Source organism: Vipera berus (assembly GCF_964194415.1).
Source record: "Vipera berus genome assembly, chromosome: Z".
In the NCBI taxonomy this organism is placed as follows: Eukaryota; Metazoa; Chordata; class Lepidosauria; order Squamata; family Viperidae; genus Vipera; species Vipera berus.
This window is the reverse complement of record NC_138205.1, coordinates 22,332,047-22,348,142: the sequence shown is the minus strand read 5'-3', so window position 1 is coordinate 22,348,142 and position 16,096 is coordinate 22,332,047. Positions and strand designations below refer to the sequence as shown.

General features: G+C 40.6%; 1 protein-coding gene across 1 annotated transcript; it reads right to left on the bottom strand.

The window, feature by feature from the left end:
• Positions 1-8,687: 8,687 nt before the first annotated feature.
• On the bottom strand, positions 8,688-15,158 carry LOC308678707 (vomeronasal type-2 receptor 26-like; the record flags this gene model as incomplete). The annotated part of the gene is made up of 4 exons (XM_081345944.1): positions 8,688-9,598; positions 10,611-10,737; positions 14,094-14,186; positions 14,442-15,158. The coding sequence occupies 4 exons, from the start codon at positions 15,156-15,158 to the stop codon at positions 8,688-8,690; spliced, it is 1,848 nt and encodes a 615-aa protein (XP_081202070.1).
• Between the last annotated feature and the right edge of the window lie 938 nt (positions 15,159-16,096).

Genomic DNA, 16,096 nt, shown 5'->3' with positions numbered 1-16,096 from the left:
TTCCTATCTGGACGGTGGTTAGATGATCTTGGTGGGGGTTCTCCAATTGTTATGCCTCTGTCATGGACCGATCATCACCTCCTGCGGTTGGTCTTCTGTTTTGCCACTCCCCGTCGTGGAGTGGTTGAACCAATGAGATGGTTCCACCCTAGGCGCTTAATGGACCCTGAGCAGTTCCAGGCAGCGCTTGGATCCCCACCTTCCTCCTTTTCTCACAGCTCAGCCGATGCCCTAGTGGAAGCCTGGGAAAAGGTGGCCATGGAGGCACTCGACCAAGTTGTACCCATGCGGCCCTTGACCCGGCGCAGATCCCAATGGGCACCATGGTTCTCCATGGAGCTCCGGGAGATGAAGCGTCGGAGATGGGGCCTAGAGAGCTGTTGGAGATCCAGCTGATCTGAATCTGACTGGTTGCGACTAAGGTCTTTTACGAGATCTTACCTCGCGGCGATGAGGACGGCAAGGTCTAATCATTTTGCCGCCCTCATCGCGTCAGCAGATAATCGCCTGGCCGCCCTGTTTAGGGTAACTCGCTCCCTCCTTAATCAGGAGGTGAGGGAGGAGCACTTGCAGGGTCGTGCCGAGGAGTTTAGTCAACATCTGTGAGACAAAATCGCTCAGATTCGGACCGGTTTGGACTCTGACTGGGCAGAGTCTGCCGATGAGGACGAGGGCAGTCTTATCGATATTATCTGGGAGGAGTTTGATCCTGTGACTCCCGAAGATGTGGACAGGATCATGGGGAAGCTGAGCTCCACCACGTGTTTGTTGGACCCGTGCCCCTCCTGGATGGTTTATGCAGCCCGGGATGGGACACGAGGCTGGCTCCAGGCAGTGATAACTGCTTCTTTGAGGGAGGGTAGTTTTCCTGCCGCCTTGAAGGAGGCGGTGGTGAGACCCCTCCTCAAGAAGCCTGCCCTGGACCCAGCTGTATTAAATAACTTTCGTCCAGTCTCCAACCTTCGCTTTCTTGCGAAGGTTGTTGAGAGCGTGGTGGCGCATCACCTCCCTTTGTTCTTGGAGGAAGCTGATTATCTAGACCCGTACCAATCGGGTTTCAGGCCCGGGTACAGCACAGAGACGGCATTGGTCGTGCTGGTGAATGATCTCTGGCAGGCTCGGGACAGGGGTTGTTCCTCTGTCCTAGTCCTATTAGACCTCTCAGCGGCTTTTGATACCATCGACCATGGTATCCTGCTGCGGCGCCTCAGGGGATTGGGAGTGGGAGGCACAGTTTTTCAGTGGTTCTCCTCCTACCTTCTGGGGCGTTCGCAGTCGGTGTTGGCAGGAGGGCAGAGGTCGACCTTGAGGCCCCTTGTTTGTGGAGTTCCTCAAGATCGGTCCTCTCGCCTCTCCTGTTCAACATCTACATGAAGCCTCTGGGTGAGATCATTCGTGGTTTTGGAGTTGGTTATCATCAGTACGCTGATGATACCTAGCTTTTTATTTCAACCCCAAACCACCCCAGTGATGCCCTCGATATGATGTCCCGTTGCCTGGAGGCGGTCCGGGTCTGGATGGGGAGGAACAGGCTTCAGCTCAACCCTGACAAGACTGAGTGGCTGTGCATGTTGGCATCTCGGGAAACGCAGAATATTCCATCTCTTAATATGGGGGGTGAGCTATTACCCCCCGTAGATAGGGCTCGCAACTTGGGGGTCCTCCTAGATTCACAGCTCTCCTTAGAAGATCATATAGGAGCTGTGACTAGGGGGGCCTTCGCCCAGGTTCGCCTGGTGTGCCAGTTGCGGCCCTATCTGGACCGGGATGCCTTGCGTATAGTCACTCATGCGCTCGTGACCTCTCGTTTGGACTACTGCAACACTCTCTACATGGGGCTGCCCTTGAGGACCACTCGGAGGCTTCAACTGGTGCAGAATGCAGCCGCGCGAGTGGTGTTGGGGGTCTCCCGATACTCCCATGTTACACCTCGGCTCCGCGAGCTGCATTGGCTGCCAGTTGCCCTCCGGGTGAAATTCAAGGTGCTGGTGATGACCTATAAAGCCCTACATGGCATGGGTCCGGATTACCTACGGCAGCACCTGCTGCCGGCATCAACTTCCCTCCGTCCAGTGCGCTCTCACAGAGTGGGCCTCCTCAGGGTGCTTCCGATCAGAGAATGTTGATTGGTGGCCCCCAGGGGGAGGGCGTTCTCTGTGGGCGCGCCAGACCTATGGAACCGCTTGCCAGTTGAGCTCCGGACAGCCCCCGACCTTCGCTCCTTCCGGCGCGATTTAAAACCTTATCTATTTGAACAATCTGGCCTGGTCTGATGGGTTTAGGGTTGGATTTAATTTTAACATAGTTTTAATTATTGTATTATATTGGGCATAATTATTTAATTCTTTTTAACCTCTTTTTTAACTTTTGTATTTATATTCTGATATTTATTGCCCTGTACACCGCCCTGAGTCCTTCGGGAGAAGGGCGGTATAAAAATTTAATAAATAAATAAAATAAATAGACTGGATTTCTGGAAGCCAGATGGTTCTCTGAATTCAGGTAAATTTAGCTGTCGGTTCTCCCGAACCTGTGCGAACAAGCTGAATCCCACCAGTGCCTAGATGGCTTTCTGCCTAAATTGGGATTAGAACTCCCTCCTAATTTCCTGGTTTCTAAACGAATGACTTAATTACTACACCAAACTGGTTCTCGTTATGTTTGTATTATGTTTTATGATTATTTACTTTCTTTCAATGTAAATTTCAATAACCTGGTTTTGCTGCAGTTGCCCTACATCCAGGTTTGGATTTTAAGTTATGTTTCATGAAAACCTTCTCACTTTGAACTCACTTTTGCTTTCTGACACAATTGCAGTAAATAATTAAAAACATAATACAAACATAATGAGAACCAATTTGGCATAGTGGTTAAGTCAAGATCAGACAATATGGAGAGAGATGGTCCATAGAATCACAGAGAATCAGACATGACTGAATGGAGGATAATAATAATAATAATAATAATAATAATAATAATAATAATAATAATAATAATAATAATAATAATAACAACAACAACAACAACAACAACAACAACAACAACAACAACAACAACAAAGTTGGAAGGAACCTTGGAGGTCTTCTAGTCCAACCTCCTGCTCAGGTAGGAAACCCTATACCATTTCAGACAAATGGTTGTCCAGTCTCTTCTTTAAAACTTCCAATGTTGGAGCATTCACAACTTCTGGAGGCAAGTTGTTCCACTGATTAATTCTTCTAACAGTCAGGAAATTTCTCCTTAGTTCTAGGTTGCTTCTCTCCTTGATTAGTTTCCATCCATTGCTTCTTATCCAGCTTTGGAGAAGAGCTTGACTCCCTTTTCTTTATGGCAACCTCTATGATATTGGAACACTGCTATCATGTCACTCCTAGACCTTCCCTTCATTAAACCAGACATACCCAATTCTACCAGCCGTTCTTTATATATTTTAACCTCTAGTCCCCTAATAATCTTTGTTGCCCTTCTCCATACTCTTTCTTGAGTCTCAACATCTTTTTTACATTATGGTGACAAAAACCAGATTCAGTATTCCAAGTGTGGCCTTATCAAGGCATTATAAAGTGGTATTAACACTATGTGTGATCTTGATTCTATCTCTCTGTTAATGTAGTGTAGCATTGTGTTGGCATTTTTGGCAGTTGCAGCACACTGCTGGTGGATATTTAAGTGATTGTCCACTAGGACTCCCAGATCCCTCTCCCAGTTACTATTATTGAGAATTATCATTGTGTAGAACAGCAGAAAGTATAACAAAGGCATTAACTATTTCACCTAAGAAGTGCATTACAAAATCACTGGTATCCCTGGTCTAAGCTTGCAATTCCAATCCCAATTCTGAATATGCTCTTCTAAGAAGATTCCCAGATGGAGGATTGCTTTGTTGGTATCTCCAAAGTATTGAAAAAAAAATAGTCAGGAGGCTTCCGGTTTGCGATCGTGGCACCAGCGGACATGCGGGGAGATCGTTCTCTCTGCCATCTGCTTCTTGAAATTTCTCCCCACCCCCCTTTAAAATGTCGGCGTTTGACAACCTTGGGGAAATAAAGCCTTCAAAACAACAACTAAAAAGACAACTAAAAAAATAACTAAAAGGACAACTAAACAACTAAAGAATTGGACTTGCACTTTTTGGATATTTTTGGATATTTGGGGTCCCAAAAAGTTACTATTTCTACAGGGACATACTACCTTATTTACTTGTTAAAAGTTGAAAAAAAAATTAAACTGGATAAAAGTCTAACTTGAGTTTGGAAAAAGACTTAACATGCTATTGGGATCATCTTATGGTGAAGCCTGGTACAGCAAGTGAATATCTTTGACTGAGAGACCTGCTTACAGCCTAGACCTGTCCTTGGTATTATGTAAAAGAGATAAGAATCTGAAACAGCTGGGCAGTGAAATTAACTCTTAGGAATAGTGGAGGTGAACATTCACTGACTTTTATTCAAAAATAGCCTCCACTAAAGGACTATCTGTAACCATCATAGAAATGGAGGAATACCGCCAACAAATTTTGGCTAATTATAAGCTTATACTTGAAAAAAAATCCTTGAAGTTACTGAGGTAATGAAATCCAGACTGCAAGATAAAAGAGCCAGCTTAAATCTACAAAATGAAGTCCTGATTCTTACTGAAGAACTTACAATCCAAAAAGCAACAGAAGAGGAAGAAATTAATGTCAAGACAGAGGACTTTAAAGAACAGCAAGTACAATCCACTGAGAACTTTGACAGCCAAAACCTGACTGCAACTAAAAAACTTACAATCCAAAAAGCAACAGAAGTGGAAGAAAGCAATACTAAAATGGAAGGTGCTAAAGATCAACAAGTACAGCATATTGAAAACCTAGACAACCAAACAACAATCACAACATTGGACATGACTTTTTACTTAAACCAGATGAAACCTGAGGAAGAAGTCCAGACTGAACTGAAGACAAATATACGAAACCAAACATGGAGATTTGAACTACTAGGGCAATAATTTAATAACTATAAATGGGCCAGTTCCTTTAGAAAATTAATGACTAGATGGTCTCCCTTGATTCAAGTAACATGTGCAGGAATGAAGGGAGATCCACCTGAGGATTTAAAGGCACTGGTATGGAAGCCTGCTTGGCACAAAAAGAAAGCCAGAATTTGATTTATGATAGAAGAGCCTAAAATCTCACTTAATGAGCTAAAGGGAGATTTTAAAAGGTACCAATTGGCTTAATATTTAGGTTTTAGATTTACAAGGGAAATGAAAATTAACTATTAGAACATAGTTTTGAATTATAATATAGAAGATGGACTGAGACAATAAAGGATATTTTATTAGTCAGTGGTGAGGTACTAGGATGAGAAATAGAACATGTTTATGAAATAAAATAAGAATGTATTTAAGTAAGTAATATGTGTATTTTCGATATGACAATTGTTATGTGCTGAAATAAAGGAAATTTGGGTTACCCAAAATCTAAATACTATGGATATTAAGGTTAAATTGGAATACTGTAATTGAAAATTGAAATTAGGTAAACTCTACAAACAGGACATAGATACGTATAAGTAATAATATATTGATAAATGTCTTAACTGAATGTGCTATAACTAGAAATGTATTAGCTTACATATGATATAGTAAATGTTAAGGGAAATAGAGAAGGAATTTTTGATGATGCAACCTGAGATATGTACAAAAGATTTTGTTATTGAACTATTGATTACCCAATCACCATGCTGCTTTCTAAATATTTAAATGTAAAACTGGAAAACCAATATTTTTTTTAAAAAAAGAAAAAATAATCAATTTTTGTTACTTTTTGCAGAGATGCAAATATGCTGTTCTCTGTCCCCTCCAGCCTCTATCTGCCTGACGCCCAAGCTCAGTGTGCACGGCTGGCTGGCAACAGGCTAGAGAGCACCGGACAGTGGCAGCTGCCCCAGGATGAGGGGTAAGCAGGGTGGGCATTCGCAATGTCCTCAGGGGAAGAAGCGGCATGGAGGCTCCGTGCCCAGTCCAGCCCAGCCAAGGGATGACATGGCAAGCAAGGCAGCAGCCCCATGTGTGTCTGACCCAACCCTCACAAAGCACCCTCCTCCCACCACTCCAACCCAACCCTTGCAGAGCCCAGACCTGGTTCCTTACCTCTGCCGGGCTTGTTCTGTGGCCTCATGGCATTGGGCAGGAGGTAGCAAACAGCCAGTTTTGGCATGGCACAGCTATTTGCCACCACACATATTGCATATTGGCACAGCTGTTTGCCGCCACGCATATTGCATGGCATCTGCGGCAGAAGAGCACAGGTAGGCAGCCACAGCTCTTGGTTCCCTTTGGCCTCCAACTGCCCAAGGCCTGAGCTCAGCATGCCCAGCTGGCCAGTGACAGGTTGCAGGGTGCCAGACAGCGGCAGCTGCCTCAGGACGAGCGTTAGGTGTGGTGGGCACTCCTGATGTCAGCAGGGGAAGAAGCAGTGAGAAGGCTCTATGCCCAGCCCATTCCAGCTCATCCCTGGCATGGCAAGAGAGGCAGCAACCCCACGTGCATCCCCAAGTGCAAGTGCGCCCCTGCCCTGCCAGGAAAGTGGAGCCATGGCATCTACGGCAGAAGAGCACAGGTGGGCAGCGGAAGGCACAAGGAGCCCCAATCCCAGTACAGCCCCTCCCCGCTCTCCTCCTCCTCCCCTCAGAACAGCTGAAGGGCTAAGGACCCTACCCCCATTCTCCCCCCCCCCATGGAAGAAAACCATTGCGAGACACTGTTCTGTTTTAACTTTTTTTCCTTGTCGCTTTTTGAAGTTTTCATCTTGCTTTTGTGAGATGGCAGTGTTTGGGAGGGGTGTAACTGCCCTCTTCCCCCCCAAGCCATCAGCTGAGCAAGACGCCCTCCTGCCCACTGCCCCACCTGCCAGAGACCCCCTGGATCTCCCCCAACCCTGTCCAACCCCCAGAGACATCCCTCCCCAGGAGCAACATTGATCTGCCCATACCCATCCTGGCCACGCCCACCCAGTCTGCCATGACTACCGTAGCCATGCCTACCCAGTGGGCCACACCCACACAGCAGGCCACACCCACACAGAATCTGGCAATACATAAGTGGATTTTGGGTTGCAGTTTGGGCACTCGGTCCCTAAAAGGTTCACTACCACTGCTTTAGAGATATGAGCAAAAATATCTCTGAGTTTCACTTTCATTTCCTAAGATGTTATCTCCTGATTTTTTTGTTTTAGCCTTCCATTCTATGTGCATTGGGAGTCTAACTAATGGGCAGGCTGCTGAGACCAGCATTTATTTATGCATTTGTTTATTTATTTGCTGAGACTTCAATACTGCTCAGTTTCCAAGAGCTCTTGGCAACTTATACCCTCCCAAATGGGGTAAAACAAACCAACAAAATATCCAAATCACCTCCTAACTAAGATAACAAAAGTGGGCTACCCAAGGGATTGCTGGGAAGGGCAAACCAATAGATTTATTGTCCTATCTAGTCAATCCCACTTGACACCACTGTTTTCCCATTGATAACATTGAAAGTCGTAATGTTGGTAGGTTTATTTTAAAAAAAGTTTCAATCTCACTTGCTTATGAATTCCAAAGTTGAATAATGTAAGGAACTGCAGGCTTGCCTTCAGTGTAAGGCAAAAGGACAGAGATCAATTGGCAACAGTTTTCCAATCATACAACTTATCTTATTTTTCAGGTTCTGCATTCCAAGTTTTGAAATTTGCACTAAAGCTTCAAACAGGAAACTTGAAGTCTCTTGTGAGGGCATGCCTTCAGCCTGTCTGTGTCTCTCTGATCAATTTGAAAGAGAAGATGTGTTACCTGTGGCATGATCAAAGCAGCAATCTCAGGTTTTCAAATAAACAATTGTATTGGTATGTAGGAAATGTCTTGAGAGATGAGGTGAAGAGATGCTGCCTAAAGTATGGTCAATTAAGAAACAACATAGTTGGTAGCTGGATAGTTGGCAGGCAAGAATCTCAGAAGTCACCCTCTCTAGTTTCTTGGGCTATAAAGGAGACTTGAAAAGAGTCATTTACATTCCACTTATACGCCTCAACTTTGTACTAAATATATTTTTATCCAGGACCTATCATGTTAAAAATGATGTTGTATATAAAATATTCTTTGACTGTCATATTCAGACAAGGTTTTTATGGCAGTAACAAACTTAAAAGGAAACAGAAGCTTCATGTGCTATGATCCATTAGGTTTGCTTGTTTATTCTTTTTATTGGGGTCCACTGTTTTGATCACTAGAGCATTAATTTCTAACTGTGTACACAATGTTCTAGTACTGAGAGCTATCAAATAATTCTATAACTGAAATTCTGTTTTCCAACCCTTCTGATTCCAGTATAAAACAAAGATTAGACAAAGTGTTTGAGCCATTGATCCCTTAATTATTTCATATTTGACCTTGATCTCAAATAGGAAAAGTAAATAGTTATTAGTAAGAGTGAAAAAGATCAAAGAGATAAAGCAGAACTCTACCATCAGCAATAAAACCTCAGGGTTGGATGACTTCATTTCATCATTTCATAAGCCATACATATTTTGCAGAAAAAAATATTGCTAGGAGGAAGATTATTGAAATCACCATCCACAACAGAAGGGAACAACAAAAAAATAACTTTTTATTATTATATTAACAACACAAAATTGCTACATTTTAAATAATAGCAAAGGGCACTCTCAGTTAAACACATTCCTTTTTTCTGTTCATTAATTGTTCCCTGTTGTTAAGGTTGGGCTTGAACACAATAATATAACATTTGGGGAAAAAGATGCAGCCCAGCAAACCAGCACTAGAGGTTAAGATGGAGAAGATCTCCACAGCCACCATGTACTTTTCTTTAGTGCTCAGGTAAGTTGGAACAAAGGATATCCAAACACTGCAGAAGAGCAACATGCTGAAAGTAATGAACTTGGCCTCATTGAAAGTATCGGGTAACTTCCTAGCCAAGAAAGCAACTATGAAACTAATAAAGGCCAAGAAGCTCATATAAATTAGGACACAATAGAACATAATCTCAGATCCTTGATTACACTGCAGAATGCTTTTTTCAAACATCGAATGCATGTCTAAATCTGGGAATGGGGGAGATATTGCCAGCCACAACATACAAATGACTGCTTGAATAAGAGAGCAGGAAATGACCATGGAGTTGGCAAGTCTCTTTCCCACAAACATTCTCATTCTGGAAACTGGCTTGGTGGCCAGGAAAGCCAGAACCACTGTGACAGTTTTTGCCAACACTGAAGAAACAGCCATGGAGAAGGAGATGCCAAAAGCAGCTTGTTGGAGAAGACATATCACTTTCTTGGGCCGACCAATGAATAAGAATGTAGAAAGGAAGCAGAGCAGGAGGGAGAAGAGGAGAATATAAGTGAGGTCTCGGTTATTGGCTACAATAATGGGAGTGTTGTGGTTTTTTCTAAAGATTACAAGCACCATCACTGATACCAAGGAAAAGAAAAAAGCAAAGAAGGCTAAACTGATTCCCAAAGGTTCTCCATAAGACAAAAATATGATAATTTTAGGATTGCAAGTATCCTGATTTCTGTTTGGATAGCTTCCATCTTTACAAGCATAGCATTCATTACTATCTGAAAAAAATGAAGAGGCAGACAATGAGGTTTTCATCTTAGGAACCTTTCCATGACACACTGTACATTTCACAAATATGCTGCTCGATACTGTATGTGGCAGGAAGGAGCATCTATAAAATGTAGTGTATATTCCTTATGCGTTTACATATATTATAAACAATATATGTAGAAATTATACACTTGTCTGTGCACATTTGTATATAGAAAACTGTTACATAGATATATTCATATGAACAGTAGTAACAGTATTGTAGCCCATATAAAGGAACAGTATCTCCTTCTGATGAAGGCCCTGCATGTTCTAATGATGCTAAGGGCTAAACTGAACAGATGCTACCCAGTGGTGGGATTCAGATATGTGAATAACTGGTTCTCTGTGTGGATGCCGCTTCCGGAAGTCTATTCTGGGCCTGGGCAACAAAAAATTAGCTACCGGTTCTGCTGAACTGGTGCGAACTGGCTGAATCCCAGCACTGATGCTACCTTATTAAAGAGATTTAATTGAAGAGTCAGCCTAAAACTATTCTCAAACACCCTTTTAATGTGGCAACAATATGTGATTCAAATTCCATGCCAGATTGAATGTTGCTCAGATTAACGAGAGTCACATTTGATACTAAATCTTCTGGGAATTCACTGAAAAATGTGCTATAGGGCTCAGTTCCTTCTGTAAGACAACTAGGGCATGGAGCATGGAGGCTACTGGAAGGCAATCAAAAGAATAAATTTGGTCAAAGGAACAAAAATATTTCACTATGGAATCCTTTCCATCAATCAAAACCATTGAAATGAGGGTTTCAAAATTAAATGTACCAGCTTTGGAAAGAAATACATCCAGATTTAGAAATTAATGAGCAGAGACTGATAGTCTGAGGTGCATAATTTTGAAATACAGGTTTTATTACTGAATTGAGGCAATTGAAAAACAAAATTCAGGTTTATTTAGAATTGTCCTCTAGATTAGATAGTCACCATTTTCCTTGCTGAATCCAAGCAGCACATTTCTTACCTTCCTTCTCTGAAATCTTCCCCTCTGGGCAAGGGATGCAGTCATAGCAGCAAAAGGGTTCCCCTTCCTTCACCTTTTTGCTGGAACCAGCACGGCAACTGTCACTGCATACTGAAAGAGGCTGAGACTAATATATCAATAAGGAAAAAACAATGACAATCTTCAGTGTTTGACCTTGAGATATCTTTTCAGATATCTTTATTATTAATGGACTCAATTACATGCACTTTAATAGGTGCTAGTATTTATATTTATTGCAAGAATTAATATTATGCATAGGATTTTAGAAAGCTTTTTTCATTTAGGAAATGCAGTGGTCAATTCATTGCTCAACACAGGGTGAGAGTAGGTGTTAAAATCCCACTAGCTAAAACCTAGTGGCAGAGTTTAAAAAGGAAAAGGTAAAGGTTCCCCCGCACATATGTGCTAGTCATTTCCGACTCTAGGGGCCAGTGCTCATCTCCATTTCAAAGCCGAAGAGCCAGTGCTTGTGCGAGGATGTCTCTGTGGTCATGTGGCCGGCATGACTAGAAGCCAAAGGCGCACGGAACGCTGTTACCAATTGTTCCTTGTCCTGATTAACAATCTGTTACACTTAGATAAAAGTATTATGTCATTATGATTAATACTCTGGAAACTACATTTTTATTCTGATAGACAGTAAATAGAATAAAATAAAATTTTACAATACCATTTTAAAATTATATGTTCATAAGTACAGGAAGTGAGGAAGAAACTTGAGGAGCCTTATCTTACTATAATTACTATTTGCTCACAACAATGTGAATTCACAGTTACCAATTCTTAAGGTGGTGTTGGCCTTAATATGCATGCTTGATGTTGTCAACTTGAAGTGTTTAGGTATTTGTAGTAATTGTCGTCATCAAGATTCTTGATGTTATTTCCACAGGGCATCTTGATTCCTTTAGTTTTTAATATTTATCTGTTGATGAGGGTGGCATGCTTTCCAGTCCAAACCATTCTGCAATAACTTGTCTGAATATGGTCAGAGTTCAGCCGTGATTCTGTTTCACATTGTGTTTTTTCTAAAGCTTCAGATGACCGATGTAAAGGAGATGGGATAGCCTGGCAGATGTTTTCCATGTTTGTTAGCTATAGCTTGACTAGTTCAATATCATTGGTGGAGAGATCAGTGCAATGACAAATAGTAGTGGTGATTGTTAATGCTTGAAAGCTTCTTCTCTTAATATTAACCTCTCTCAGTGTATGATCATTGATCTTTTATATAGAATAGAATAGAATAGAATAGAATAGAATAGAATAGAATAGAATAGAATAGAATAGAATAGAATAGAATAGAATAGAATAGAATAGAATAGAATAGAATAGAATAGAATTCTTTATTGGCTAACTGTGATTCAACACACAAGGAATTTGTCTCCAGTGCATAAACTCTCAGTGTGCATCCAAGCAACACATTATAAATCATGATCACAATCATAAAATACAATAATAATAAAAAAAATGTCACATAGTCAGCTAAATATTGAAACATTATTATTATTATGGTTTGTTGCCCAGTCAGCCAGATGTTCAGACTTTTTGTTGTTAGTTGCGAAGTTGTGTCCGACCCATGGCGACCCCATGAACAACGTTCCTCCAGGTCTTCCTGTCCTCTACCATCTTCTGGAGTCCATTTAAGCTCATGCCTACTGCTTCAGTAACTCCATCCAGCCACCTCATTCTCTGTCGTCCCCTTCTTCTATTGCCCTCAATCTTTCCCAGCATTAGGCTCTTCTCTAGTGAGTCCTTCCTTCTCATTAAGTGGCCAAAGTATTTTTTTGCCTACTGAGTTCTTCCCAAGGACCTAGAAAAGGAAGATGTGGATATTTGATAGTGTTACAGATATTGTCACAGCAGGTAAGCTGTTCCAAATAAAAAAATTTTTTGCAATTGACTAATATAATTTTGTCAATGATAATGATGTTTAAGAGGTACCCCAATTTTTTGGGATTGCATCAAAGTGCCTACCTTTGCTTTCTTTTGCCACAGTCATTCTATTTCTATTTGCAGATCTTTGTGTTTTGTTATCTTTTCCAGTGCCTTCTCTTCTACTCTGTTTTGCCATGCACACTATCCAGGGTATTTTGACTTTCTTATCAATAGATGTTAAGTCTGGCATTTTATGCATCAGGTGTCTGTTTGAATTCTAAAGTCCCAGAACACTGTAGCTTTTTCATTTTCTGTAACTTTCTCTCTTTTATAGACCCGCCATTTCTTGCTTTCTCACAGATCTTCTAATGCACCATTGTTGTTAATTGATCATGCCATTGTTTGTAGTCAATCTGTGCAACCTTATTGAGCAGCTAGCTAGCTAACCCATTTTTTTCAGATTCTTTGCAAAAAGCAGCATTTTTTGTCTGTTTTCAATTCTGGTATTGCATGCATTTGTTCTTAAAGCATGGTCTTATGCAGCCAGAATTAGGTCCTTTGTCTCTTTCCTCAACTTTCCTATCTTACTCATTGCCAGGTCTTGTTATTAACTGCCATAAATGTTACTTTTTTAATGTACTGGCCTTGTAATGCTTTATCTTCCCATGCTCCTTTTCTGTTCTTCATTTGTTCCTTCTTGTAGGCCATGTTGGTTTCTCCAGTATTCAGTAAATCTTCTTGATATACTAGCTTCAGTACATCTTCTTCATTGTCCTTCCAATGCTCTTTTTTCTTCAGCCATCTGCTGTAGTCCATACCCATCCACCTGGTCCTCCCCATTTTGCTGGATCTTTCATTAACAGGTAGGTTTTGCCAGTTGTTAGCCACTCTTCAATTTCATCTCATCACAATATGTTGTTAAACTTTATTTTGGTTTGTTATATAGTCAGCCAGACATTCAGGCTGGATTTGGCATTTTGATGCACCTATCAAGTCCTTTCTAGGGGCTTGGGATAAGAAAATGTTGATGTTTTATGGTGTTAGAAAAGCATTTCCTTTATCTGTCCACACATATCCCTGGCCACAAGTCTGAAAGAAGTCCATGGAAAGAAAGGATAGATGTTATGTTGTATGACCTACAACCAAGACTACTATCCAATAAAAGAAATTTGAGTCCAAGGCAAAAAGGTAATCTGAGGAGATATCTCATATTTCATTCTCTCTACCTGAGTAAAGCTGCCTTTTGCAATTGACAGTGAATTTTTCAATGCCAAGGGTCTTCAAATGGTGCTTCAGTTCTTTTCAGATTGCAGAAAAGGCTTTGCTTTCTTTTGTTATGATTATTTGCAGGTCTCTTTTTTTAGTATCTTTAAGGGTTATTTGCATGTGATAAAGGATTTCATGTCTGGTGAAGAAACAGAAGCTTTCCAAAATACTTTGACTTTGAATCTTACCTGGTTAAACCAGCTGTGCCATGTTATGACATCATCGTTAATTGTGAAACTTTGGTTTGTGGGAACTCCAGAATCTACCTTCCCAACTTTCATTCTAACAAAGGATTTGTTCGAAAAAAACAATCCAGTTCATTACATCCAGACCAGCTAGTAGTTCTCCATTGGAATCAAGAGAAACCTCATCCCCAACACTATTATTAAATGAAAGACCTTTCAAGAAGTGATGCACCTAGAATAAAAAGGGAAAGGCAGAGTTTTAGAAAAATATAGTTGTATGTTTGGGGAAAACATCTAGTAGGGTGAGGAGGAATTTGGAACTCATAACTTAACTAAAATAAAATTTCCTGTTAATAGGAAAGAGGAATGGAAATGGAATTAAAGATGGTTTACAACTTCCTTTAGAATATGTTACTTGAGGATGCTCTTGCTATTTACAAGAGCATTGTAATTTACCTGATTACCTGTGGATATTCTTGCCATTTACCTGCCAGGCAACTTGATTAAGAAGGTTCAAACTCCCTTCAACTATTGTTTTCCTATGTCTAAATCTAGATGACAACATGGCACGTAATGCATAGGCTACCGCATAGACAGAATTATAGATGCTGTAACTGTGACCAATCATGCTTGTTTCAAAAATAATTTTAGGAAGGTTTTCCATATTCTCTCTCCCAGTGCAGAGATCTCCAACCACCTTGTCAACCAGTGAAGTTTGAAATATGCAGTTGAAGCCCTGTTGCCAGAAGTCTATGATAAAACCATCTGCTTTTGGCTTCAGAGGATTTCTACTTTCAAGAAAAGATTTGAATCCTGGGGGGTTGTTGCTTTGAATTGTGAAGGACAGAGCACCATGGATTATTTGTGTATCCCAGTCCTTTTGATAGGCAGTTGATGCAAGTTCTGCTTGAGAATTCAGTATCCATACTTTTCCTTTTGTTGCATCTCTATCATTTTCTTTGTTTGAAAGATATGATAACCATCTCAGGAAAACCAGGGCATTGGACTCACCATAGATAATCATAACATTGCTTTTGGTTGTCATGATTTTATCACGTAATTTTGCACCTTGTTTAAATACAGAAATCAGTCCATTAACTGAGTGTAGATAAGCAATTCTTTCTATGAATGTAAAGCAAATGCCATGCTTAGAAAATAATGGAATGATCATATCTAGAACACATTCTCCATTATCATTATCCATCGCAGTAATTCCATTCCATGTCTATTTGAAATGGAGGAGCAAAGACAGAATTCCATCACACTGAAGTCTTTCTATAGGGCTAATTTGGAAGAAGGAAAGGCCTGGGGTTTTATAATTCATGACTGGAGCAGAGCCATAGATGAGCTAAAGCAGGTTTAAGAGGGAAAATCAGAAGAAAGAGAAAAAAAGAGAGGAAGAAGAGAAAATCTATTTTACAGATTTAGAAAAACAAATTGATGATCTAGAGAAGTAAGAAATGCTATTGTGCTCCAATACTTATACATAGTCTGAGCTGATCTACTCTACCTATGGAACCTTGTAAATATCCAAGAGATTCACAATGACAATGGAGGTTTTGGAGACAAGTCCCCCAATCACTGCAGTCAGATTATTCTGGATGCCACAGATGTAGTTAGGAACAAAACTCTTCAAGTTGTAAAGCAGTAACATTGTGGCATAGTAAGTTTTCTGTGAGCTGAAGTGACTGTCATAGATGTGAAAACCCAAGGTGACATTTGGTAAGAGATGAGGGTTTTCATTCATTTCTTTCACTGCAAATACCAAGGCAGGATGTGTTGGTAATTCTTCAGCACTAAACTACAATAGAAAATAGACTCTGTGAAAATGTGTATAGCTTTCCTGAAAGGGACTCAAAAGTACCAATACAAACCCAGTTCTGCCTCTTTTTTATAATTCATTTTTATATTCCTCATTTCTCCTTTATGATTGTTGGCTTACTTACTCAGAAAGTTATATCAATATAAAAATCTGCATTACTTCTCTTTTCTTGACAGAAAGTATCAATTAGAAACTTTGCAGATTCCAGAACATAGCTTTTTAATATTAAATAAATGTGATCCATTTCTTATTTTTTGACGGTTTTGATGATTTAACACTTTCTTATGCCCCATTTTTTAATTCTGCAAAGACCTCTACAA